The sequence below is a fragment of the Macaca fascicularis genome, chromosome 4 (genome assembly GCF_037993035.2).
Source record: "Macaca fascicularis isolate 582-1 chromosome 4, T2T-MFA8v1.1".
NCBI lineage: Eukaryota > Metazoa > Chordata > Mammalia > Primates > Cercopithecidae > Macaca > Macaca fascicularis.
Genome location: NC_088378.1, coordinates 58218468 through 58244893, shown reverse-complemented (window position 1 = coordinate 58244893; position 26426 = coordinate 58218468). Strand labels below are relative to the sequence as shown.

The following is a 26426-nucleotide window of genomic DNA, read 5'->3' as shown; positions in this document are numbered from 1 at the left end:
ATTAATACACTTATCCTCTACAAATTTTTGATCAAAATGAGTCTCCGGGGCAATGCACCAGCTGACCCTGTGGTTTCTTGCACTTTTGTCACCCATCTGAGTACTAACGGGCACGTGGCTCAGTGTGAGATGTGGAGACTTACATATCTCCTAAATCTCACCCGCACATCCTGCAGGCCTACACTTGAGCTTCAAGTAAACAGCTGGGGAGTCACACTTAGGTTTGATAATGAGTACCAAGAAGACATCAATTCAATAATGACTTTTGCATTCATATGTGCTCCATATAAATGACCTCCCCCTTGCACCCACACCAGCCTGGCCCAGGACCCAAGTGACCCTTGGAAGAGGATCAGCCAGGTGCCAGGCAGAGTTGTGGGCTGGAAAGAAACACTTGCTCCCGCTTAACAAACTAGCATATCGTGGATCTTCACAATAATGTGGAACAATGAGGGATTGCTTTTAAATGTTTAAAATCACTCCATCATTTACTAATCATTAAGAAGTTTATTGTCAACTTCTTGTGAAAAGCAACCACACTTCTTCTGATAGCTCTTAGTAACCAAAACTTTTTTTTTTTTTTTTCTTTTTGAGATGGAGTCTCACTCCATCGCTCAGGCTGGAGTGCTGTGGCGCGATCTCGGCTCACTGTAAGCTCCCCCTCCCGGGTTAATGCCATTCTGCTGCCTCAGCCTCCCGAGTAGCTGGGACTACAGGTGCCCACCACCATGCCCGGCTAATTTTTGTATTTTTTTTTTAGTAGAGACGGGGTTTCACCATGTGAGCCAGAATGGTCTCAATCTCCTGACTTCGTGATCCACCCGCCTTGCCCTCCCAAAGTGCTGGGATTACAGGCATGAGCCATGGTGCCCGGCCAGTAACCAAAACATTTTTACAATCGTATTTAAGCACTTCCTTTTGTAGGGTAGCTAATGAACTGTGCAGGTGTCTGTTCAGATTTTGGAATTTTCGTGGATCCCTCATCCATCCACTGAGTTAGAACTGGTAAGAGTTTCCAGCCTTCCGATTTTCTGAACACGCAGTGCTGAGGTTACGATGGAGGGCAGGAGTTAGTGGGAACCCTTTGTTATCTAGGCGGCTTCATTTGCCTACACTTTCATCATTTCTGAGCCACCATAGGGCAGTTTATTGTATTATGAAAGTTTATTTGCATAAAAATCTTCATTTGTTTTCTTGAAATTATGTTAACTGAGAAAAAAGAGCACATGACAGTATAAACACCTCTCACACAAACAGCTATCAAGAGATAATTTAAATGTTTTCTAGGGAGGCCGAGGTGAACAAATCGCTTGAGGCCAGAAGTTCAAGACCAGCCTGGCTAACATGGTGAAATGCTATCTTTACTAAAAATACAAAAATTAGGGGGGTGTGGTGGTACATGCCTGTAATGTAATCTACCGCGGCAAGGGGGTGGGGGTTGGGGGGGTGGGAGGCTGAGGCAAGAGGATCGCTTGAGCCCAGGAGGCAGAGATTGCAGAGAGCTGAGATTGCCTGGGTGACATAGACCCTGTCTTAAAAAAAAAAAAAAAAAAAAAAAAAAAAAAATTATTTAAATTTAACATTTATGAGGGCCTTTTTCTATGAAGTTGCCTGTATTTCCCTTTCCTTCCTTCCTTTCTTCCTTCCTTCCTTCCTTCCTTCCTTCTTTCTTTCTTTCTTTCTTTCCTTCTTTCTTTCTTTTTTGAGACGGAGTCTCGCTCTGTCACCCAGGCTGGAGTGCAGTGGCGCGATCTCGGCTCACTGCAAGCTCTGCCTCCTGGGTTTAGGCCATCCTCCTGCCTCAGCCTCCCGAGTAGCTGGGACTACAGGTGCCCGCCACTACGCCCAGCTAATCTTTTGTATTTTTAGTAGAGACGGGGTTTCACCGTGTTAACTAGGATGGTTTCAATCTCCTGACCTGGTGATCCACCCACCTCAGCCTCCCAAAGTGTTGGGATTACAGACAGGCGTGAGCCACTGCTCCCGGTCTCCATTTTTTTCAAAAAGTATATCTCTATTGGAGTTAAAAATGGTTTGATGGAATAATATAATTTCAACTAATTGAAATTATATTTTAATTATTACCCATCTCCAATATTTATTATAGTCTTAGTGTACAGTTTGTTAAGCCCATATTTTCCTTGAGGACTGAAGTCACTGTGAGTAAACTGCCACAAGGTTATTTTATTTCTGGAGGTTGTCTCCCCTAAGTACTGTGAAAACGTGTCATCTTGACGGGCTGTCAACACGGACATTTTCTCATTTACTAAGTAGGAGAATTCTGCAAGCACTTTCCATTATTTAAGAATTCATGGCCGAGCTTAGTGGCTCGCGCCTGTAATCCCAGCACTTTGGGAGGCCGAGGCGGGCGGATCACCAGGTCGGGAGATCGAGACCATCCTGGCTAACATGGTGAAACCCCGTCTCTACTAAAAATACAAAAAAGTTTGCCAGTGCGGTGGCGGGTGCCTCTCGTTCCAGCTACTCGAGAGGCTGAGGCAGGAGAATGGCGTGAACCCGGGAAGCGGAGCTGGCAGTGAGCTGAGATTGCGCCACTGTACTCCAGCCTGGGCAACAGAGGGAGACTCTGTCTCAGAAAAAAAAAAAAAAATTCACAGCAAAAGATAAAAGCTTTTATTTTTGTTATTTATTTCTGTTTTATGAATGTGGCCCTTTCAGCTTTATAACAACAATCCAAATCAGTGTGCGAAAACCACACACAACCACTCTCCCGAGGAACACACATCCAGGTAACTGAAGCCTGAATGAAACAGTATTTTTTCACTTGGTTTTCGTGGAATTCCGCCTCAGGTAGTCCTACCGCCTCCCCAAGGCCTGTGCTCATAGCTTTTTCTAGCCCCTAGGAGACTGGACCCTGGCAGCCCGCTCACCTCTGTCTCGCTCTTTAACTGCAGCACCCTCTGGTGTACATTTTGATTTTAGCAGCCGAAGTCACTGGCCGTGTGTCATGTTGCTGGTGGGTCCTGGTGGTAGTTTTATCTTCTGTTTCTCTCAGGTAGTATCTAGAGATAAGTTAGAATGACAAGGGTTTGTAAGAAATAATAACAGTAAAAATTCGGAAAGCCAGACTCTCCAATGCTCACCGTAAAATGCTAAGTAAATAACCTCACTCTCCCCTAAGGACCTGGAGACATTGGCTTAGGAACTCACCTCATAGATCATTTAGGGCAACTCCCTCATCTGAAAGACAAGAAATCAAGGCCCGGAGGAGTTAAGTGACTTGTCAGGCTGATACAGTGAGTTGGGTTGACCACCGAGGCCTTCTGCTACCCCCTATGATGGAAAGAGCTACAATTCTCTGAGTATTACCACGAGCCAAGCACTATGCTAAGTCTATTACAGGCACTGGCTTATTTGAGGCCCACAGCAATATTTGAGGTAGGTACTATCATGATGCCTATTTTACACACAGGGAAGTATAAGCTTAGCGAGCGAGACTGAGGAAACATGCATGCCCCATGTCACACAAACACAGGGTTTCTGACTGCAGAGCCGGTGCTTGAAACCACAACTGATCTTACTGCCTTTGTGGCAATTGTATACTTATATATGGATATGCACATATGTAGATACACGGATACAGGTGTATGGATGTACATGAATTTACACGTATATGATATATCAGTAAGCAAGATATAGTATCATTTTGCATATTTTGAAACTTAAACCAAATGGTATTATAATTGTATGTACCTGGGGGGCAGATGGGAGAAGGATAAGTCCATTCCATCTGCTTTCTGCTGTGCCTTCCTATACTACAGAAACAGGAAAGCTAAAAACTACATTTCCCAGACTCCTTTACAACCAGAGTCAGGATGTGGTGCAGATTCAGTCACTCAAATGTGGGGGAATTGCAGCAGGGGCCAGGCATCTGCTGCTCCTGCTGCCAAGCCCAGCGGGGGAGATACTCAGTTTTCTGGGCAGTGTTAGCTGAGGTCCTGGGCTCTGGTCGCTGGCTCTGAGGTGCTGAGAGCAGGGCACGTGGCGTCCATTTGAAGCTGAAAATCCTCGCAGGCACAGTGGGATCTGCAGCGGGCAACAGTGGCTGTGGTTTCTGAGGGTGGTAGGTTTCTGATTATGGATGGATTCCTTCCTTGTCTTGGTGGCTTCCTAACTGTGGCAGTAGTGATATGGTAAAGAGTCAGCGGCCTTTTGATTCTAGTGGCTCACGTGCTCTTTGGATGGCTTCATGGGGCTGTGCAAACAGATATTGGAGTCCAGAGCCTGCCAAGAGTGGGACTGGACCCTCAGAGTAAAGGTGGACTGATGGTCAACCAGTCTTCAAACAGAAGGCAGTCCGGGTTCAAGGCTTCTGAATGTCCCAAAATATCTCAATTCCTGCAGCAAAATTCAAGCAATTTTATAGCTATCAAGTACCTGATATAAGCAAATGAAATTCATTTCTGGAGGAAGGAAATATCATGCTACCTTTTTTTTTTTTTTTTTTTTTTTTTTTTTTTTTTTTTTTTGAGATGGGGTCTCATTCTGTCACCCAGGCTAGAGTTCAGTGGTGCGATCACAGCATACAGCAGCCTCCACCTCCCAGGCCCAGGTGATCCTCCCACCTCAGTCTCCTGAGTAGCTGAAACTACAGGTGCATGACCCCACACTCAGCTAATTTTTGTATTTTTACTAGAGATGGCGTTTTACCATGTTGCCCAGACTGGTCTCAAACATCTGGCCTCAAGCCATCTGCCCCACCTCAGCCTCACAAAGTGCTGGGATTATAGGAGTGCGTCACTATGGCCAGCCCATCCTACACTTTATATTCTATCAACAGCAATTTTTAAAACATCGTACCCAGAACGTAGACAAAGATAACCAACCACATGGGAAGATAAGATAGCAGAAATGAGAACCAGAGAACCAGCTGAAACGTACAACAGAGACAGAAAATATATGGAACCTCTAGATCAGTACTCTGATAGAAATATAATGGAAGCCACAAGTGTGAGCCACACAGGGAATTTTAAATATTCTAGTGAACACATTGAAAAAATAAAAAGAAACAGGTGAAATACATTTTTACAATATTTTTAACTCATTATGTTTTAACTCAATTTTTTTAACCAAAACTATTATTTCAACATGTCATCAATAGACAAATGAATAATGAGACATTTGACTTCTTCTTTTTTTTTTTTTGGAGAGAGTGTCGCTGTGTCGCCCAGGCTGGAGTGCAGTGGCGCAATCTTGGCTTACTGCGAGCTCTGCCTCCCAGGTTCATGCCATTCTCCTGCCTCAGCCTCCCGAGTAGCTGGGACTACAGGCACCAGCCACCACGCCTGGCTAATTTTTTGTAGTTTAAGTAGAGACAGGGTTTCACCATGTTAGCCAGGATGGTCTCAATCTCCTGACCTCGTGATCTGCCTGTCTTGGCCTCCCAAAGTGCTGGGATTACAGGCGTGAGCCACCACACCCGGCTGACATTTGACATTTTTATACTAAACCTTTGAAATTTGGTGTGCACCATATACTACAGTACATCTCAATTCAAACTAATTGTATTTCAATTTCTCAATAGCCTCGTGTAGCTAGTAACTGCTGGGTTAGACCTTGCAACTTCAAATTTTAGAATTATCTGGTCAGGTGTAGTGGCTCACACCTATAATCCCAGCACTTTGGGAGACCAAGGCGGGAGAATCACCTGAGGCCAGGAGTTCAAGACCAGTCAGGCCAACATGGTGAAACCCTGTCTCTACTAAAAATACAAAAATTAGCCAGGTGTGGTTGTGTAGCAGGACGAGCCGCAGACAAAACTCCTCAGACATCGGATTAAAGAAGGAAAAGGTTTTTTATTTGGCTAGGAGCATCGGCAGATTTGCCATCTTAAGAGCCAAGCTCTCCGAAAAAGAAATTCTTGGCCTTTTTAAAGGCTTACAACTTTAAGGGGTCCACATGAAAGGTTCGTGATAAACCGAGCAAGCATGTGAAACATGACTGGGGGCTACATGCCTCAGCTAACAGAACAAAAAGTTTTACAATGCTTTTTTCATACAGTGTCTGGAATTTACAGATAACACAAGTAGTTTAGGTCAGGGGTTGATGTTATTATTATTATTTTTTTTACTCCTAGGGCAGGGTGGTGGTGCTGAGGTTGTCTGGCTATTTATCTTACTTTGGTTTCTTTCTAACTTTTTGCTTTCTCTCTCCTCCTGTCTTGTGAACTAGGCAAGGTGTGGGGAGTAGGAGTGGTCTCCTTCCTTATCCCCCTCTTTGAGAATTTTCACTAATTAGTGGGAGTTTTATTTTTATTTTTTGAGTCTTTCTGCGAGACACAGTGATAGTGTTTTATGTAATACACTTGCGTTGAAGTTTTCTGACGAACCATGGTAGGTACAAACCCTTCTTTCATTTGAAGGAGTAAATGTAATATACAGGGGAGCAGCAAGCGAGTTTCTAGTACTAGTAATACACTTACAATGAGGGTTTTAAATTTTCTTATAGCTGTAAACTATTTTCTAAATGAAGACCAAGGATCAAACCTGTGTTAAACCTGTACAGGCACATGTACCAACTTTGTCATGTCCTAAGCAGGTTAGTTTTTTTACTGGGTCTTAAAAGCTTTTTCTTAGCGAGTAACACAGTATTTTTTAATAACAAGTTTTTAAGAGCCAGACGCTTGAACTTGGGACATCTGTTTGGGGAAAGAGTTAAAGTGAAGTTATCTGGAGGCATGAACTCTTTTGCTTCTCAAGGCCATTGGTGTCTTATGTTAGCCTTTTTATAAATATAACATGAAGAAACATTTAGTCTGCTAGCAATGTTTACAGCCAACTGAGCAAATAGGTTTTTTCTTTTTTTGCTAAAGGAGGAGGTTCTGGTAACTTCTGGTTATAGTTTCAAGAATGACTGAAAGACTCGGAATTGTTGCTGGGCTGGAGGATCTGGGTTTCCTAAGTAGCATGTGTACAGTGGGGACACCTTATACAGGTGTTTCTTCTAGCATGGTCATGGAGGTTAACAACAACAAAACAATGTACAGCATATTCATATCCAGCAAGGACAAAACAAGTCCTTACTTGGGAAAAAGGTTGAATACAGTGACAGAACAATAGGAAAACAGTATTACAGGAAAACTATTAATCTTAAGATTTTTAACTCCATTTACTTGCTTGATGAGTCCTCAAGCTTTGGCCATGCATACACTAGTCAGCTGCCGGTGTGTGACTAGAGCAGGGCTTGTTGTCTCCTCAAGCTTCAGCCGTGTGTAGACTGGTCAGCCTCCAGAGTGACCAGAGCAGGGCTATCATCCTCAGCAGCAGCTTGGTCTCGTCTAGGGATCAGCCGGGTTGGATGATCTGTTTCCTGCTGGCTGGTCCACTTGTCCTGAGCTGCCGGTATTAGCTGACTGAGGGGATCCAAGACACAACACCTGCAACTTTAACAGCAGTGGGAGTGGACAAGGTTACAGTAGAGGGCCCATCCTATATGGGTGCTAGAAAAATTAGATTTTACTTTAAACAGAGTCACTAGATTTAAAGTGGTGTCAGACTTATAGGCATTTCCATTTACTCAATCATGAACACTTCATATGGCTATTTTTAAATCCTGCATTTGTTTTTTTAAGGTTAATTCCCTTAGTTTCTGGAGGTCACCTTTAATTTGACTTATGATTTGGGGGTGGCCGACTGAACAAAATCTTATAGGGCAAATACCTAGTTTGTTTGGTGGGAGTGCATCTGACTCGGAGGAGGACCGTAGGCAAAAACCTGATTTTATCTTAAATGATTTTCTGGCAATATTTTTTTTTAGTAGCTGCTCGGGTGTCCAGTTCATGCATTTTACCTTTTCCTGAACTTTGTGGCCGATAGGCTGTGTGTAACTTTTATTTTATTTTTAACAGTCTTATTAAATCTTGCACTATTTCAGCTACAAATGCTGGCCTATTGTCTGACTTTAAAGTTAGAGGTAGTCTAAACCTGGGGATAATGTCTTTTAACAGTACTTTAGTCACTTCTTGTACTTTTTCTGTCCTGGTGAGGAAAACTTTAACTTAGCTTGAAAAGGTGCAAACAAGCACTAGCCTGTACCGATAGCCTCCAGCACGGGGCAGGTCTGTAAAATCTGTAAGCAGGTTTTCACAAGGTATGGCTCTTTTTCCTGTTTAAGTTTCTTAGAGGAGGGGCTCTTCTCCCCACACTGTCCCCCTTTGTAACTCTATTTAGTGGCTTAGCCTTTAGTGAGAAATTGGAATCCAGATACAGCAGAAATCTTGCTGCTTTTGACTTCTAATGTGACCATGGGCTCCTGGGAGCCTAATGGGAAGGTGCCTAGTCTGCCCTAGTCTTTACATTTTTTAGCTCCTGTCAGCCTGATCAGATCAGTATTTGGTTCCTCCAAGGTGCAGCAGCCCTTGGCTGACGGCCTCTTTGTCTTGTGGCCTTGGCCATTTGTTTTATTGCCTTTTGAATATTTAACCTTCTAGTGTCCTTTCTTTTTGCATTTCGCACGTTAATCTCTGTCTAGCCTTGTCTGGCTCTTGAATCTTTGCCTAACTTGACTTTTTTCACGTTTATATGCATGACCACCTCTTCTCACATTGCTAATGTTTTTTTATAAGAGCTGTTGCTAATAGATTGGCTTTTTTTCTTAAGTCTTCTTTTTTTTTTTCCTGAGTTTTCCTGCTCTTAGGCCAGCTGGTGGGGCTGGGCAACGGCGCAGGCCCTGGCCCCGTGCACTGCTGTCTGTCTCTCCTGTTTTCTTCAGATTCTCTTTTTCACATTGACTCTTAGTCTTTTTTTTTTCTTTTGCTCTTTTCCAGTTTTGTCCCTTGGTCACAGTTAACATACACCTTGGTGGCCACTTTTATAGACTAGGTGGTATTCATGCCCGCAGCTTCTGCTTGATGTTACCCTGGGCTTGCTTTACAAATGAAGTATTCACTATATACTGATTTTCAGCAGCCTCAGTGTCAAATGGGGTGTAAAACCAGAATGCTTTATAGTCTCTTATAAAACTGACTTAGGCTCTTGTCAGCAACTTGAAGCATTCCTGAAATCTTTTTTATATGACTTGCTTTTTTCTACCAAGTTTTAGCCTCTGCAGAAGTGCTTCTCAGTACCTCTGCAAATGCTGAAGCTGAGTTGCATTCTCTGCGTCTTTTTTCCCCTTTTTCCTGGAGTTTAACAGGCTCTTTTCTTTATATAATGTTCCATGCACTTGGAGGGTTAAACAGGCATACTGAGAGTCAGGTAAATGTTTACAGTCTTACCTTTACTGAGGTATTTAATTCTAAGGCCCGAATTAAAGCAATGAGCTCAGCTTAACGGCAGTGTCCAGGGTTACCACCTCATATTCTGCACTTCTGTCTCCTTGTGGGTTGATGAAGCTGTTCTCGTCCATGTATAGCTCCTAGTCTACTGATGCCCAAAGCTGGTCCCGGAGGTCAGGTCTGCTAGAGGAAACTTGAGTCCAACACCTCTACACAGTCATGCTCTACAGGGCTCTAGCTGCCAGGAGCAAGGTGGCGGGTTCAGGGTGTTTTCAGTTTAGTAGATCAATGGTTGAAACGGCTGATAGATGAAAGTCTGTTGCCTCCCTCCCCTCCCCACCCCCCGGATGTGGGCTTGGTCATTATAATAGACAGGTCCTCCGTCTCCCTGAGAGGCATTTACATAGCTCCAGCAAGACCAGATCTGAGACAGCCCACTTGACTATCTTGACTGACTTCCTTGGCCTCTGGAGGCTCCAATCCTCCCCTTCGAGGTGAGAACTGGGGTGTGTTAGCTTCTGAATCTCATTTCCGAGGGGGCTGTTGGCCTTGGTAAAGCGGGGTAGTGGGCTGGGACACATGGAGAAAGACTTTCTATTATCTCTGGTGACTCCTGCAAACCTGGCTTCTCTTGCTGTTTCTGGGACTCCTTTTTTAACTCTCTGTCTGCTGGTGAAGCTGCTCTTACTTTTACTTTTGGCTTTTTTGCAATAAGCTGTTAAACGGGGCTAAATTTATGCTGGTTTTGTCTATATTATATTTAACCGTGAGTCAATATAAAGGAATTTGATCTAGGTACACTGGCTGTCCTCTGACCCCTGTCACCACCTTAAATACATGGCCAGTTGTTCTCTGTCTATAGTTCCTTCCATGGGCCATCCAACACCAAAAGAGGGCAGTTCTAATTCACACGGAGTTCTTAACCTCTAGGAGGTTAACTTAACTCTATAATCTCCTGCAAAACCTTTCTTAAGGTTCTGTAACGTGCATTTTAATAGAGTACGTTTTGATGATTTGATGACTTTCTTTTTTTCTTTTTGAATTTTTTTTAAACACAGTTCCTAGTGGAGTGGGCTTACTTTGTGTCTGACCTCTTTTTTTCTCAAGACAAAACAACATTCACACTGTAAGAAGTAAAGGGTAAAAGATCACTCACTCATCTAATTCACACTAAATCAAAATCAAAACTAAAACCAAAGTGTCAAGCAAGTCAAGTCAAAAACAAAAACCAAAGTGCCGGTACAGGCACGCCGTGGGTGATCAGGCCACACTTCCACTCAAATGGAGCGAGCAAGTTCCAAAGACCAGTCTTACCAAGTTTCAGATGTCTGGACTTAAAGTGCCAGTTCCTTCCCGGTGTTCAGTCACTGCCTTGATCTTCCGTGGGGGCCTGCTGTGTACTGCTCTGATGAGGCGTTCCACCAGGGCAAATGCCTACCTGGGAGCGCTCTCAGGATCCGCATAGCTCAAGCTGGCCAGCGTCCCCCACAGGGATGCTCTACAGGGCAGGCATAAGCTGCCTAAGGGGCTGCTTCGACAGTTGGTTAATCACCTGGCTTCCCAGTCAGGGAACCAAGAAATGTAGCAGGAGAGCTACAGACAAAACTCCTCAGACACCGGATTAAAGAAGGAAGACGTTTTTTATTCCGCCGGGAGCGTCGGCAGACTCGCGTCTTAAGAGCCCAGCTCCCCCAAAAAGAAGTTCTTGGCCTTTTTAAAGGCTTACAACTTTAAGTGGTCCATGGGAAAGGGTCGTGATAAATCGAGCAAGCATGGGAAACGTGACTAGGGGCTACATGCCTCAGCTAACAGAACAAAAAGTTTTACAATGCTTTTTTCATACAGTGTCTGGAATTTACAGATAACACAAGTAGTTTAGGTCAGGGATTGATGTTATTATTATTATTTTTTTAACTCCTAGGGCAGGGTGGTGGTGCCGAGGTTGTCTGGCTATTTATCTTACTTTGGTTTCTTTCTAACTTTTTGCTTTCTCTCTCCTCCTGTCTTGTGAACTAGGCAAGGTGTGGGGAGTAGGAGTGGTCTCCTTCCTTAATTGGGCATGTCTATAGTCCCAGCTACTCAGGAGGCTAAAGCACGAGAATGAATTGAACCCAGGAAGTGGACGTTGCAGTCAGCCGAGATGACACCACTGCACTTCAGCCCAGAAGACAGAGCAAGACTCTGTTTAAAAAAAAAAAAAAAAAAAAAATTAGAATTATCAGGCAGGGATTTAAAAATAACTATGCTTACTATGATTTAATAACTTAAAAAAATGAAAAAACAACAGAAAAAAATCATTACTTCAAATGTAAGATATATGCACTATGGAATAATCTATAAGTATAAAACTAAATAACTGGAATGAAGAACTCAACAGATGGCTTTAATAGCAAATTAGAGCTGAAGAGAGAAGTGTAAGCTGGAAGGTAGGTCAAGAAAGAGAAATCCTTTGGAATGCAGTACAGGAAGACTGAAGAGCGGAAAAATTTAGAAGAGACAGTAAAATTCAGAAGCCACAGCTGCTGTGGCAGACACTGTGGAATGGTTCACCTCACATTTAATTGGAATCCTAAAAGGACAGGTAAAACAACACAGAAGGCATATTTTGAGAGACCATGGCTGCGAATTTTGAAAACTGGCTAGGAGGCTGTTGTCAAATTGATTGTCTTTCCTATGGATTATATTTTATCAATAATTGCTTTTAAATTTTTCCCTTTTAAGTTGTTCTCTTCAAACATACTTTTCTTGAAGACAACCTTTAAGATATTCTCCAATTTCATCACAATGCACCTAGGAGTTAATTTATTTTTATTTATTCTAATTGAGATTGGTTATGTTTCCTAAAATTGAGAATCTATGTCTTTCATAAAATCTGAAAAAGTTCTTAGCCATTAGCTCTTTGAAAATTTCCTCTCCCTCATTTTCTTCTCTGCTTTTGGAAGTCCAATTAGAGGCAGGTTGGCCCTTTTCCTTGTACATCCATATCTTTATACTTCTCTCTTGCAGTTTCAGCATGAAACTCTCTCTCTACCAAATTTTGAATGATTTCTTCAGATCCATCCAGGTCAGTGACTTCATCTCGTATTTAATATGCTGCTTCTCAGTGTGTTGAGTTTCAAATTTTAATTAACATATTTTTCATTGCTGTAAGTGCTGCTTGGTTCTTTCTATTTCAGATATAACTAGTCTTTTTGACAATGTCTCAATGGTTGCAGTGGGTTTTATTCTTTTATGTCTTTAATGATTTAAGGATACATATTTTACTATTTTCTTTTTTTTTTTTTTTTTGAGACGGAGTCTCGCTCTGTCACCCAGGCTGGAGTGCAGTGGCCGGATCTCAGCTCACTGCAAGCTCCGCCTCCCGGGTTCGCGCCATTCTCCTGCCTCAGCCTCCCGAGTAGCTGGGACTACAGGCGCCCGCCACCGCGCCCGGCTAGTTTTTTGTATTTTTTAGTAGAGACGGGGTTTCACCGTGTTAACCAGGATGGTCTCGATCTCCTGACCTCGTGATCCGCCCGTCTCGGCCTCCCAAAGTGCTGGGATTACAGGCTTGAGCCACCGCGCCCGGCCTACTATTTTCTTTTTAGTTCTAATATCTGTAGTTCTTCAGGGCCAAACGTACTCTGTGGGATTGGCTCACTCACTTACTGTGATTTGACTCTTGATATATTCTGCAGGTTTCTGAGCTTTTTTGTGGCATGGCTTTTTTACTGCAGGAAGCCTCTGCTGCCTACGTGAGGTTGTGTTCTGCAGAGATATTATGTTGGATTCTGTTCAACGCCTGTGGATCTCCACAAGCCAGGGATCATTTTTGTTCATTTTTTGGCTCGCACATTCCCGGAGCAGTCAGGTAGAAAACATTCTAACCCTCAGGACAGCTGCAGTGACGAATCCTCAGGGCAGAGTGCTTTACTGGATTTTACACGTGCAGTGCTGCTCTTGCTGGGCATCATTGTTGCTGCTGTGGCTCTTTGTTAGTTTCTTGGGTAGAGGAGGCACCTTAGCAAAAAAGCTTTTAAAACAAGATTTGAAATAACTTTATTTTGAGCAAAAGATATTCCTGGTTTTCTTGCTCTGTTGTTGCTATGTCATGTGGTGCCTGCCAGTTAGAGCTAAACTGTCAGTTTTGCTGTTTCTAGGCAGAAAAATGCTCAAATCACAAGTAAATATCTAGGCGTCCCAGGAGGTGACTCTGGTAGTGTGTATTTTCATTGCTCATTTCCACTCTTAAAGGTACAATTCTCCTGATGTTTTAACATTTTCTAGGGTGCCATCCTGTATGTTAAATCCAAAATTGATGATTTCTTCTCAAAGGCAGTGTTAACATAATTGACACAGTTTAGATACATTATAAAAAAGTATTGAAATCTATTCAACATTGTTCATTAAGCTTCTGTTAGGGTCATAAAATATCTTGTCATGTCTGATTAATTCAAGTAAGTTCAGTTTTTAAACGACACTGCTGTTCTACAATGTGCTATTTATTGTTAAAGCCTAGAATTTATAAGTGTTTCCAATAACCGAAAGAGACTGGGTGTTTTACTAAGATATCTATTACAATTATCATAAATTAAGACTGTGGGCCGATTTTATGAAATCTATAAAATATAGAAATGATAGGAAGTAAAAATGAATTTAATGTAGTTCTAGCCTTCATTTTGTCTAAAAGTCAATGTTCAGTGAAAACATTGCTGTTTTTCTCTTCACAAACCTGAAGCAAGCACTGCTAGAAACGTGATTTTCTACAGAATTGACAGATTGGTAAGATGATTCATGACTGAAGTAATATCATTCATCTGTTTAACGTTTATAGCCTGGGAACACATCTTATAATATGGCCAAATGCCTATGTATTTCAATACGCTCCCAAAGATAAGAGACTTTAAGCTCCTATGTTCACAAAGGAGTATTGTCTGTAAATTACATCTCAGTAAGTTTCATATTTATAAAATAGGAGGAGAGAAGACTAGCACTAGTCGAATAAGAGAAAAACAATAAGCTTGTACAATCTACAAATGCATCTGTGAAAAGGTAGGTTAAAGTAGAAACCATTCTCCACCTCCTTGAGACTGTGACTAAAGGCCTAGAACAGTACAAATCCACTGGGTGAAGACAGGAAAGAAGCTCAGGCTTCTGGCTCCCTTTCGCAAATTACCCCAGGGAAACAATGGAAGGAAGAAGGAAACACTTGGCCCTCAGGCTACACAACAACAACCCTGGTTGCAAGATAACAACAGAGTATTCTTTCTCAAATATGAAGAAAAAGAACTTGAGCCTAGAATTTTATATCCAGTCCAGTTCTCATTTAAATAGGAAGGTATCTTTTCTGTTGCAGTGATAACAAATTGCCACCCACATACTTACCTGCTTAAATCAGTACATCTTTATTATTTCATATTCCTCTAGGTCACAAGCCTGAGATGGCTTGATTGGTTTCTCTGCTCCCAGTCCTCAAGGTCAAGGTCAAGTTCAAGGTGTCCACCAGCTGGGCTCTGATTGGGAGGTTCTGGGAAGCATTTCCTTCCAAGTGCATTCAGGTTGCTGGCAGAATCCAGTCCTTGGACCTGTGGGACTGAGGTCCCAGCTTCCCTGCTGGCTGTCAGCCCTTCCCTAACTCCTAGAGGCCCCTCTCCAGTCTTGCTCATGGTCCCCACATCTCAGAGCCGGCAACAGTGCATGGAATCCTTCTCATGCTTAGAATCTCTCTGACATTGGACGCATCTTTCTTGGCTCCAGCCTGAGAAAATTTTCTGCTTGTTAGAGCTCATGTGATGGCACTGGGCCCACTCAGAGAACCCAGGAAAATCTATTTTAAGGTCAACTGATTAGTAGCTTTAATTATGACTGTGCAGAGCCTAGACTAGCGTTGCCTAAACTCACAGTACCTAGACTAGCGGTGCCTAGACTAGGAGCAGCTGGTTTCTCTAGGCCCCTCACCCCTTATTCTCTGCATCCCCTTCTTCCTGGCCCCCTTTCCTTTCCCATTTCCATTCCCACTTTCACACACATTCTTTCTTTGCTTAAAATACTGGATTTTCCTGCCCCTGGTGTGCTCCAGGCTTAAACAAACAGGCTAAGACAGCAGCTAGTTGTCCTATCATCAGTGTTTTCTAGAACATATCGTTCTAGAAACAGTACAGGAAACTTGAAGGGGCAGCTACCGAGTCCTGCCCACCACAGTGTTTTAGAAATATTCGAAACACAGAAAACCTGAAGGATATTTGCCTCCTAAAAACCAAGTTGGAAACAGTTTAGAGGAAGGTACCTCAATAGCAAGAGAAACACAGGAGATGTGACAAGAGAACCGAGGAGGACAAGTGACCAAAGAATCTGTTCCAGATTACTGTTATCTCACAACAAGGAAAATGTGAAGTTAGAATTACAGAAAGAAGTGTAGCTAAGAATAACCGAGAATTACAGCTAGGAAAGATATCAGGAAAATGGGGTTGGAGGTGGCACGCAAAAGGAATAGGAAAACATGCTGATACTTCTAAAATTAGGAATAAAATGAAACCATTAATACCAATAAATGTGATACTGATTGGTATGAGTCATAGGTTAAGGACGGCCACCCTGAGAAGAAAACTAGAATGTATAGCTTTCAAACCAACCAAAGAAAACCTCAGTATACTAAATGGAACACAGGTATGGAGGGGATCACGAGACCAGCCTGGCCAACATAGTGAAACCCCATCTCAACTAAAAATACTAAAAAACTAGCCACGCATGGTGGGAGGTGCCTGTAATCCTAGCTACTCAGGAGGCTGAGGCAGGAGAATCGCTTGAACCTGGCAGGTGGAGGTTGCAGCAAGCCTAGATCACGCCACTGCACACCAGCCCGGGCAACAGTATGAGACAACGTCTCAAAAAAAAAAAAAAAAAAAAAAGCAAGAAAAAAGACAAGATTTTCCTGGCCCTGGTGCACTCTAGGCTCAATCAAACCAGCTGAAGACAGTAGTTTGCTGTCCGTCATCACACTATGTTTTCTAGAAGATTCTATCCTGATGAAGCACTCCCAGACTGGTTGAAAACCAAAGTTACTCTTCCTTGGAAAATCTTTGTGGACACCAGGTGGAGACTGAAATTTCCAAGTTGGTGCCAGGCGCAGTGGCTCACGCCTGTAATCCCAACACTTTGGGAGGCCGAGGCAGGCAGATCACCTGAGGCCTGGAGTTTGATACCAGCATGGCCAACATAGTGAGACCCTGTCCCTACTAAAATTGCAAAAGTTAGCCGGAGGTGGTGGTAGGCGCCTCTAATTCCAGCTACTCAGGAGGCTGAGGGAGGAGAATCGCTTGAACCCGGGTGGCAGAGATTGTAGTGAGCTGAGATCGTCCCACTGCACTCCAGTCTGGGCTACAGAGTGAGACTCTGTCTCACAACCAACCAACCAACCAAGAAAACAACAAACAAAACCCAACAACTAAAAAAGGAAAAAAGGAAAAAAAAAAAAAAAAAATTACCAACCTCCATGCTGCCACCTTCAGGCCCCTGGGGGTTACAACCTCCGCTCCAGCTCCCCTCTGCACCTGTGCTGTTCCTCTGAGCCCCATTCACTTCCACAACTCTCTCATTCATTCACTGGTTCACTCAGCCTCCAACCATCCTTAAATCATGTCAGGCTCACCAGGTGATGGAGAGAAAAATCATCCTCTGTGGGTCTGAAAAACACGCCTGAGTCCTGATGGTGGGTCTTGCTTTCACTTCCACCCCCTTACAGCACCCCCAGGACCATGAAGAGGCCACGGCCTGGGCTCAGAGCTCCAGCTGTCCTCAGGGTGGGCCTGGCATTTGCTGACTTCAGGGAGAGCGGGAGACCTCACAACTGAAATAGGAAACCCGCCCTAGGCCCATGGATTTGGGTGTAGTTGGCCACAGATGAGTGTGCAGCTAAGTGAGCCCCACGCATGCGTAGACCCCTCCCTCGGCTTCTGCTCTCCATGGAAACACAATTGATCACATGATGACTGATCACGGTCGGCCACTAGGACTTTCTTTTCTTTCCTTTTTTTCCAGAAGTCATAAAGGCATGTAGAATATACTCAAAGACCGCCTCAGCTTTTAGTGGAGAGGCAAAGAAGGTCCACTCCGGACTGGGAAGCGGCTGCGCCCTGGACGGAGAGGGGCTGGGACTCTGGGCGCAGGCTGAAGGAGGGCGGGTGTCGCTGACAGAGGCGGTGACGCGGCCGCCACTGAATATCCCTGTGCAAGTTTCTTCGCTTTCCTGTGCATCAGTGGGTAATAATAAATGCTGTGTTAAAAAATTAAATGAGGCGGTCAAGAAGGAACCGTGTCCTGGCCCGCGCGGCGCCAGGGGTGGAGAGTAAGTGTTGGCTAGAGGGGGCCGCTGTCAGGCCACGAGCCCGGGGCGGCATGGGGCGGAGCATCCCCAAACAAGAGCAGGCTTAGGCTCCCCGGGTCCCAGCCCGGGGTGGGGCGGGGAAGGGCGAGACGGGGCGGGATAGGGCGGAGCAGCCGTCCAAACTTGGGCAGGCATAGGCTCCCCTGGATCCCTAGGCGGGGCGGGACTGGAGCGGGCGCCTGGGCGGGACGGGACGGAGAGGGGCGGGACGGGACGGAGAGGGTCGGGGCGGGCCGGAGCCTATTTAACCACTGGCAGGCATGGGAGGGTGGAAGTGATTCATCCGCCGGTCCCCACATCGACCGCTCCTCCAGTCAGCTGCGCTCCAAGTCTACAATGGCAGTGGCCGCCAGCCCTGCGATCCTTCTGTGCCTCCTGACTCTGTACCTGCTATCCGACTGGTCCGGGACGGGGCGGGCCGGTAAGTTTGGGGATGGAGCCTCAGCGGGGCAGGGGCCAAACCTGGGGGGCTGTGGACTGCAGCGCGTTTCAGAGGAGGGAAGGCTTCTAGAAGGACCGGCGCGATCTCCCCGGTCTGCTCCCTCGCTCAGTTCCCATTCGCTGCTCTTTTTCGCCAGGTCCGCTTCCTGAGGCTGCTGCTTGCCCCGCAGGGCAGGAGGGGGGTCAAAGAAGGCGAAAAAGGAACCGCAGGAGGGTGGAGGGGCCAAAACGCTGCAGAGGGCTAGGTGGGAAGGGGATCCCTTGGTGGAGCCCCGCAGCCCCACTCGCCCTCGGGAAGGAGAAACCAGAGCCCCTGGAACCCGAGCTGGGGTCAAGACAGGGGTGAAGGGGGGTTCCACAGAGACGCGATCACTGACACCCCAATCAGCCACAGGTCTCTCTGCTCTCACCGGCTCTCTACCACACAAACCCTCCAGCATCCCCAGGGCTCCATGCCCTGGAACTTCCCCCTGCGCTTTGCTGCAGACACTTAACTGCCCCCAGCGGCTCAGCAGACACTTCCTACTCCTCCCCTCACTATTCACTTCCACTACTCAGGACGCATCTTTTCACTCCCCATCTCAGCCCAGCCCTGTCACCCCACAGGCCTCCCTCACCTCCCCATCCAAGAAGGGGCCCTTAGCACCTCCTCCACCAAATAACACCTTCACCCCCTTTGCCTGATCACACACCCCAGCGGACACACCCCAGCAAACACACCCCATGCTTTCCACAAAACCTAATGCAGGGGGGATGGGAAGTACCATGTCCCCCAGGATGACCCTGGGAGCGCCCGTGGGTAGAGGCGCCCACTACTGCCCTTGGATCCCAGACCCGCCTGTTCTTCCTACTGGGGAGCCAGCGTCATATAGAGTAGTCACTAAGCAGACAGGTATCAGCAAACCCTTTCTAGAAAGGAAAAGCTGAAGGCACTTTGGTCCTTGCTGGCCATGGGTACTCTGTGTGTCAAGTCCTGTCCCTTTGTAGAGGAACAGCAGGCAATGGCAACTTGCAAATAAAAGGGAGACCAGATGTGGACACCATCCTAGGTTGCTGACCCCAGGTGAAGGCGCATGCTGGGTCCTGGCAATTGCTGCCCCATCCCCTGGGGTGTCATCTCCAAGTGGTGTAAGTTGAAGAGTCACAGGTGTGTCCGACCCTGCCTGTGGCTTCTGGGTGGTGTGGGTGTGATGGATGCGAGTGGAGGTTCTATGGTTCGGGGTCAATGCCCCCCTCCTTTGCTGCTGGGGGGCATCATCGGTCCCTTGGGGCGATCAGGGACCCTCCCTGAAGCCTCAGGTGTGAGCTGAGGGTGAGGGGTACACCCATGTAGTGTCCTAGGGATCGGGGCCAACTGCTTGTGCAGCTTCTTGGTTCCCTGTGGCCCTGCTCCGGCCCATCCCAGGAGACCCACCTGCGTCATCTCACTGCTGGGCCTACCTTCCTAATGACCTAAAGGGTGAGGAGCCCACCGTGTGATGGGCAGCTCTGAGGCTGTGTGGTCACTGCCCTCCCATAGATGGAGGCCCATCTCCACCAGGGCCCAGGACCACACCTGGAGCCACTTTTAAGTGAGGGGATTTCATTGCTGTGAGTGGCACAGCCTTGCTTCTGAGCAGTAGGGGACCCTGTTGTGATTCCGTGGTTGGGAATAGCCATGAAATCCACATAGCACCTTTTCCAACCACACATGCCTCTGGGATCTTAGGGAGTCCAGGGTCAAATAGCCATAGTGGCAGGTCCAGCAACACTCCTCATGAGAGTGTGTATGGCTGCATCCCAGCTACCAGAGCAGCATTCAGTAGTGACAGGGGATGTCATATGACCAGCACAACCTATAATAGTTACTACATTAACTACAAACACTAACCATTCCCGGTAGAAATCCAGGAAATGTGAAATTACCATCGAATGGGTCTATGAACCCAGCACATCCCTCTAAGCTGGACCTGACACAGGCGTCCATCTGTTACTTTGCTCCAAATGCACCTCATGAGTAAGAGGGGAGCAAGTTAATGCTTCACATCTCAGGGAAGAGCTCAGATCGCACACTGTGTCCACTAGGAGTGTCTGGGTATTTGCTGTTTCATGGTGTACAGTTACCAGAGTGAATGTCCTTCTTGCTCTGTGGGGGAGTCTGAAGGAGTCATTGCAGTTGCTGTGGGGTTGAAGGGGCCCACCAGGGGCTCTGGGCTCTCCTTCTAGTAAGGGACTCTGCATCTGAGATGTGGCTCAGATCTCAAAGCTGGGCAAAGGAGCTCAGTTATTTCCTGGGGTGGCAACTTTCAGCCTCCTGGTCATCCATCCTTGCATTTTGTCTTTGTGGTAATTATTTAAATCTAGTAGTATCCGGGTGGAGTCTCCCTCTCTTTTGGATCTTGGACCCTTTTTTTCTATGGGGCATAGCTTTGTAAGACTGAGGTCCCCAGCTGGCATTGTTACTTCTCTAATTATTTCCATCATTGCACCCTCCTTCCTGCTGACAGTTGACGGCCTCCTCTTGAGATCTGTTATTTCAGGATTTTCCACCCCCATTACTACCGGGAGCCCATTTCAGGAAGAGCATCTCCTACCCCTGACCCTGGCCTTCAGCAACAGGCATCCCTGAGCTTCTTGACAGTCTGCTGCCTTCTCCTGGAGCCTTCTTTATATGCTGGGTAAACAGGAGTCTTCCAGGCTTCCCTTGAGCACAGAGGGTGGACATTGTTCTGGATTCCATACTGCAGTCACTGTGGCATGGGCACTTCTCTTAGTCTTTTGTTCCTTCCTCTACAACCTGCCATGTAAGACCTGGGTTTTCTGTTTCATGCGGTGTGGGTCATTCCTTTCTCCAAGGTTCCAAGGGCAACCTCCTAGCAGATGACCACATTCCAGGGAACTTACCATGTCTTGTTACCCATAATAAATGAACTCACCCTTATCCAATGTTGACTACATCGTACCCACTGCACCATGCTCCAACATCCTCAGGGTGCCTTCCCACACTCTCCCGCCTCCTGCAGTCCACCTGGGCTGCTCCTGAAGATCCTGCCATCTAAGTCCTTCCTCCTGTAGCAGGCCTGCCACCTCCCTGGCAGGGTGCTGTGCTGACGGATGTGAGTATAGGTCTGGGCAGAGTGGGGAGATGAACATGTTGGTGACCCATGGTTCCTCTACAGGCAGAGACCACCGTCGAGGAAGAGAAATCCATGCTCTGCTACCCCAGCCCTTCAGGAAACCCTCTTGCTGTCCCAGTGTTTGGGGTCGTTCCCCGACACCAACACTCTCCGGTGTTTTTTCTTTTTTTCCATAGATGCTCACTCTCTCTGGTATAACTTCAACATCACTCATGGACAACAGTGGTGTGAGGTCCAGGGCCAGGCTGATCAGAAGAATTTCCTCTCCTATGACTGTGGCAGTGACAAGGTCTTATCTATGGGTCACCTAGAAGAGCAGCTGGATGTCACAGATGCCTGGGGAAAACAATTGGAAATGCTGAAAGAGGTGGGGCGGAGGCTCAGAATGAAACTGGCTGACACTGAGCGGGAGGATTTCACACCCAGCGGTGAGTGGAAGAGACCAAGGACAGAAGGGAGCAGAGTGTGGGCTCAGGGGCTGCACTTTGTGTGGGTAGAATAAATTAGACATGGGACCTCCATGAAGCCCAGCAGCAAGGGCAGGACTTGGAGGAGACAACAGGACCCGGTGAGAAGGGTCTCAGCATAGGAGGATGTGGGACAGGGAAGAGAATGTGTAAAGACCAGAGCTGATCTCTTTCTGATTGGGGCAGGACCCCGCACGCTGCAGGCCAGGATGTCTTGTGAGTGTGAAGTCGACGGACCCATCCGTGGATCTTGGCAGTTCAGCTTCAATGGACAGAAGTTCCTCCTCTTTGACTCAAACAACAGAAAGTGGACAGTGGTTCAGGCTGGAGCCAAGCGGATGAAAGAGAAGTGGGAGGACAGCGAACTAACCATGTTCTTCCAGAAGGTCTCGATGGGAGACTGCAAGAGCTGGCTTAGGGACTTCCTGATGCACAGGAAGAAGAGGCTAGAACCCACAGGTAACTGACAGGGGAGCACTGGGAGCACCCTGGAGATGCCATAGAGTTACACCCTTGTCTGTGAGTGTCTGAGTATGGTGGGTGTGGGTGTATGGGTGTGAGTGGGTGTGAGTCTATGTGTGTGTGTGAGTGTGTCAGTGAGTGTAAGAACATGAACCCCTCATGGGGGGGCTCCTCCTGGGGATGCCTTGGCTCTCCCATCCTCCTCTTCTCTCTCCCTCCTGACTCCTCTTCCTCACTGCACTTGCTTTTGCTCCACTCACTGTGGATTTCTCGCCAGCCTTGAAACTGTAGGTGTCATTGTGTTTCTGGGCCTTTCTCATTTCCCTCCACCTAGGATTACTTTTCCTTTCCTCTCCCTTGGTCTCTTTCTGGAAATCCATCAAAACCACCTCAAATGCCAGCCCCGAGACTCTCCTGTCCCTGACCCTGGGACATCACCTCCTCTTCCACCAGAGCAGGAGGGTGGGCTGTGCTGTCACCTTGCTTCCCTCAGCAGCTATGTGAGCTCCCTGAGGATGGGGACACCCCCTCTCCCTTCCTACCCCAGGAACTGTCACAGCGGCTGCCCCACAGCAGGGGAGACAAATCCTCTGCCTTCCAGGATGACCTGGGGCAGCAGGAGCTGAGGAGGCATCTCCTCAGATTTGGGGCATGGACAAGGGCTGTCACTCCTGTGTTTCTGTTTCAGCACCACCCACCGTGGCCCCAGGCACAGCCCAGACCAAAGCCATGGCCACCAGCCTCAGTCCCTGGAGCCTCCTCATCATCCTCTGCTTCACCCTCCCTGGCATCTCAGGAGAGTCCTTTAGAGTGACAGGTACTGTAGGCAAAACTGTGAGGGGAACAAGAGACAGATAGGGGAGGTGGGAGGAAGGGAAAGGAGAATTCCCAGAGCCCCACCCCTCCCCATGGCCAGGACCTTCTCATCCTGACATGAGACAGATGAATGAGACCTGGTGTCGCCTGTTGGCAGTGACCTGGGTAGCTCAACTTTAGGTTCTGATGGATTCTCACCATCAGGGCCAGAGGGAAAGGGAGGGGCCCATACCAAGCCTCAGGGCCTGTTGAGTTCAAGAGGGTTTAGACAATTCAGGCTTGTTTCAGAGCAGGTTTCTATTCGGGAAGGGTAGTGGTGTGTGACCTGCAGGCAGCAGGAACTCAGGCATGGGCAGTCCGCACAATAGGAGAGGAGCAGCATGGCCACTTCACCTAGGATGTCAAGGGAAGGGGCGTCCCTGGAAGAGGCTAAGAAGAGAGAGACCTGGGGGAATTCCAGGACGAGGGGGCTGTGAGGGCCTTGGCCCACCCAGTTCCTCCCAGTTCCTAAGGCTGCATTCCCAGAGAAAGCAGCTTGAGTCCCAGCAGTTAAGGTGGAAGGTGAAGAGTAGAGCATGTCCAGGACGAGGTTTAGGAAATGGCCAAGCCCCTTGGACCCATGGGATTCCTGGCCGGGCCCTGGGGTGATGCCCCTGCCATTCTGCCTCCTGCACACTCCAGATCCTGAGCCAGCTGATGGCCCTGCCTGGAGCAGAGTGGACTCAGACAGGGCAGCTGAGCTGCTGCTAGAGGTCCATGGTTGCCACTGAGCTTGGCTGGGAATGAATGGGGCGGGGCAGGGGCAGTCCTATTCAGAGCTATGGGTGCAGCTCCCGGGGTGAGGAAAGGCTGAGAGCGAAGGGGAAAGAAGGAGGTTTGCCTGCAAGCCCACCCAAGGCCAGGGAACATGGATCCAGAGACCTCTCTTTGAAGAGAGCTCCCCCAGGTCCTCTATACCCTTCTATGAGACAGAGGATCAGGCCCTGAGTGAGAGTGCAGACCCCTCATTACCAGCCTCAGTTCTGAGCCCCTGAGGGCTATAACAGGACCTGGGCTGGCTCTGTGGTGTGGTGAAGGAGGGAGGAGGTTGGGACAGGCTGCAGAGCCAGGAGTAGGGTTGGAGGGAAAAACATGTTCCTTATTTGGGGAAGAAGCTCCAAAATGGGGAGGGTCTGGGAGGGATCACCCAGGAGAACAGACACAGGTTTTTCTCAGCCACTTAAACCAACACTTCATCTTTCCCAAGGTGGAAGATGATACCAGGAAGCCTTTGTTAGCCTCGTCTGGTTCCCGCTCTCCCTTCAGAGAAGGCGCCTGTCTACTTACCACTATGCCTTACTGGACAGCCAGGAGTTCAAGCCTTAGCAAGCCCACCGGCCCCCAGCAGATGATGTGGACATTGTAGACTCAACATCTCATGCCATTCATTACCTTTGCTGATGATCCTAGCAGCCATTTTTCTTAATATCTTCTGCCACTTTCTTTTGGTGCTAATGGATGGAATTCCTGTACAAGTTTTAACTGAACAAGAAATCTCAGCAAAAAGCATTTTATTTCTACTTCTTTGATTGTGGAAAAGCAGACACTTCTCTGAAGCATGACCTTATTCTTCTAAACAGTATTGCTAGTAAAATAGCATGCTGGACTTCAGGCCTCAGGGATCCTTTCCATGCACTGACCAAGAATTGTATTAATCCTTTTTATTGTTATGAAAGGTTTTTTTTTTTTTTTTTAATTTTCTCATTCTGTCAACCATATTGGAGTGAAGTGGCATAGTCATCACTCACTGTAATCTCTAACTCCTGGGCTCAAGTGATCCTCTAGACTCAGCCTCTAGAATAGCTGGGACTACAGGTGCATGCCACCATGCCTAGCAATTGTTTTATTTTTAGGTAGAGATTGGGTCTTCCTACATTGCCCAGGCTGGTCTTCAACTCCTGGCCTCAAGCAATCCTTTTATCTTTGCCTCCCAATTGCTCTGGGATTACAGACCTGAACCACAGTGTCTGTCGTAGAAATTTTTAGTATTTAATATGTAGTATTTAATATGAAAATGTATTATATTCATGATTATTTTATTTAGTAATTTATTAGACTGTACTTAAATAAAGATATCTATTTTCAAAGAACCTTATTGACTTTGGAATTTTGGTTTGTAACCCAGTAGAGAATTAATGGGATTTCATTCTTCTGCCATGTTATGTTTAGTAATACACCCAGGGATGTTGCTAGATATCTTTTGGAGACAGAGACTTTAAAGATCACTCTTAATTTACAAGCAGCCTGGCTGTCAGTCTTCACCACTGTCCTGATGCCCTGGGGGCTGGCAGGTATTCCTGCCTCTATCCCTGCTTCCAGAATGTGATGCTTTCTGGTTTGTCCCCATCCCACTCCACGCTTGGCAGTGGCTTTTCTCACCATTCTTCAGCCCTGACCATGCTCACTTCTAGTAGAAGAAATCCTCACCACAGATACATTTCTGTTTTTAAAAGTAATGCTATTCCCCCATAGACAAAAAATCAGAAGCAGAATATATAAATAAAATGTACCTAATTCTTGGGCAAATGTCATGAGCAGTTCAGAGATGCTGAACAAACCTGTGAAAGCTTTTATATATCTGACACAAGAGAACAATGGTCTACCCCTGCACACCCTTCCTACTGACAAATGTTTTTAATCTGTCTCTACTAATTGGTGGATAGGAAATAAAATATCAGAGACTTCTTCCATTGTGGGTAGGAATCCAGATTGAATCACTTCTTTGACGTCTACTCAGGCAGTATCCAGGACAGTGGATGCTGTGCTCATCCCACTAACCAGCAATCCCAGAGTCAGTTCCAGGCCCCAAACATGTTCCAGAGAGTATGGAGATACTAGACTGCTGACTGTGCTATTCATTGTCATAGCAAAAAGTTGGCCGTGAAATATTCCAGTACAGTACAGGATGCTTTTCAATGTTGATGAGAGATTTCTCTTTCGCTCTACAATAGACTACAAAATCTGAACTAGCAAAAATGAAACCATCCAAATGCTGGATGAAAATGTTAAACTTTTCCAACATGTTAGTGAGGATTTCTCATTTACACATAATAAAAATAACCACATCAATCCAGATTGCTTTCCATATTTCCAAAAATATGCAGATCAATCAATGGGACAAATAGAGCACCATAACGTATGTATTTAGGAAAATGAGGGAGTAGGAAATGCCCGCATCCATCAGCTCCCTGGATAATTGCTGAACCCTGAGTGGCATCTGAGCATGAGATGGTCATAATGTCTGCAGTGAAATCTAATTTGGAGTTTGTACAGTGGTTATCTGGAGAGTGTCCTGGTTTGCAAGGAAACCATAGTAAAGTATGGGGCATGAGGTGGCATCTCTAAGATGGGGCGTCAGTGTGACAGCTCACTCTCAAGTAGTGCAGGAAGAGAAGTTCTCTGTAATGTGCTTGCGACCACTCTGTTCATTCTGCTTGTTTCATTTTCTTTTTTTTTTTTTTACTAGTTGAAAATAGAAATTGAAGAAA

The 26426-nt window shown here is 46.4% G+C and overlaps 1 protein-coding gene and 1 long non-coding RNA gene across 6 annotated transcripts; one reads left to right on the top strand and one right to left on the bottom strand.

Moving 5' to 3' along the window:
- Nucleotides 1–2620: 2620 nt before the first annotated feature.
- LOC107129494 (uncharacterized) lies at nucleotides 2621–17146 on the bottom strand. Of its 3 annotated transcripts, XR_012433539.1 has the most exons (5): nucleotides 16863–17146; nucleotides 10550–11416; nucleotides 7133–7402; nucleotides 3715–4359; nucleotides 2621–3023 (listed from the first exon to the last, which is right to left on the bottom strand). It is a non-coding gene; the product is annotated as an uncharacterized lncRNA (long non-coding RNA). The 3 variants fall into 3 exon arrangements; XR_012433538.1 differs by lacking the exons at nucleotides 2621–3023; nucleotides 3715–4359 and adding an exon at nucleotides 14600–14972 and having other exon boundaries at nucleotides 5797–7402; XR_012433537.1 differs by lacking the exons at nucleotides 2621–3023; nucleotides 3715–4359 and having other exon boundaries at nucleotides 5797–7402.
- A 39-nt stretch (nucleotides 17147–17185) lies between these two features.
- ULBP3 (UL16 binding protein 3) lies at nucleotides 17186–25028 on the top strand. Of its 3 annotated transcripts, none has more exons than XM_045391371.3 (5): nucleotides 17186–18018; nucleotides 21331–21582; nucleotides 21808–22080; nucleotides 22772–22900; nucleotides 24146–25028. In XM_045391371.3, exons 1-5 carry the CDS (start codon nucleotides 17934–17936, stop codon nucleotides 24154–24156), a joined length of 750 nt encoding a protein of 249 aa, XP_045247306.2. In that variant the 5' UTR covers nucleotides 17186–17933; the 3' UTR covers nucleotides 24157–25028. The 3 variants fall into 3 exon arrangements, with proteins under 3 accessions (XP_045247306.2, XP_073893337.1, XP_073893338.1); XM_074037236.1 differs by lacking the exon at nucleotides 17186–18018 and adding an exon at nucleotides 19612–20695; XM_074037237.1 differs by lacking the exons at nucleotides 17186–18018; nucleotides 21331–21582 and adding an exon at nucleotides 21584–21722.
- Nucleotides 25029–26426: the final 1398 nt, after the last annotated feature.

Bases quoted from the DNA above. Each gene is read 5' to 3' on its own strand.
- ULBP3 (XM_045391371.3), top strand. From the start codon at position 17,934: ATGGCAGTGGCCGCCAGCCCTGCGATCCTTCTGTGCCTCCTGACTCTG. The intron at 18,019-21,330 runs GTAAGTTTGGGG...TTTTTTCCATAG, and splicing joins GTCCGGGACGGGGCGGGCCG to ATGCTCACTCTCTCTGGTAT. The intron at 22,081-22,771 runs GTAACTGACAGG...TTTCTGTTTCAG, and splicing joins GAAGAGGCTAGAACCCACAG to CACCACCCACCGTGGCCCCA.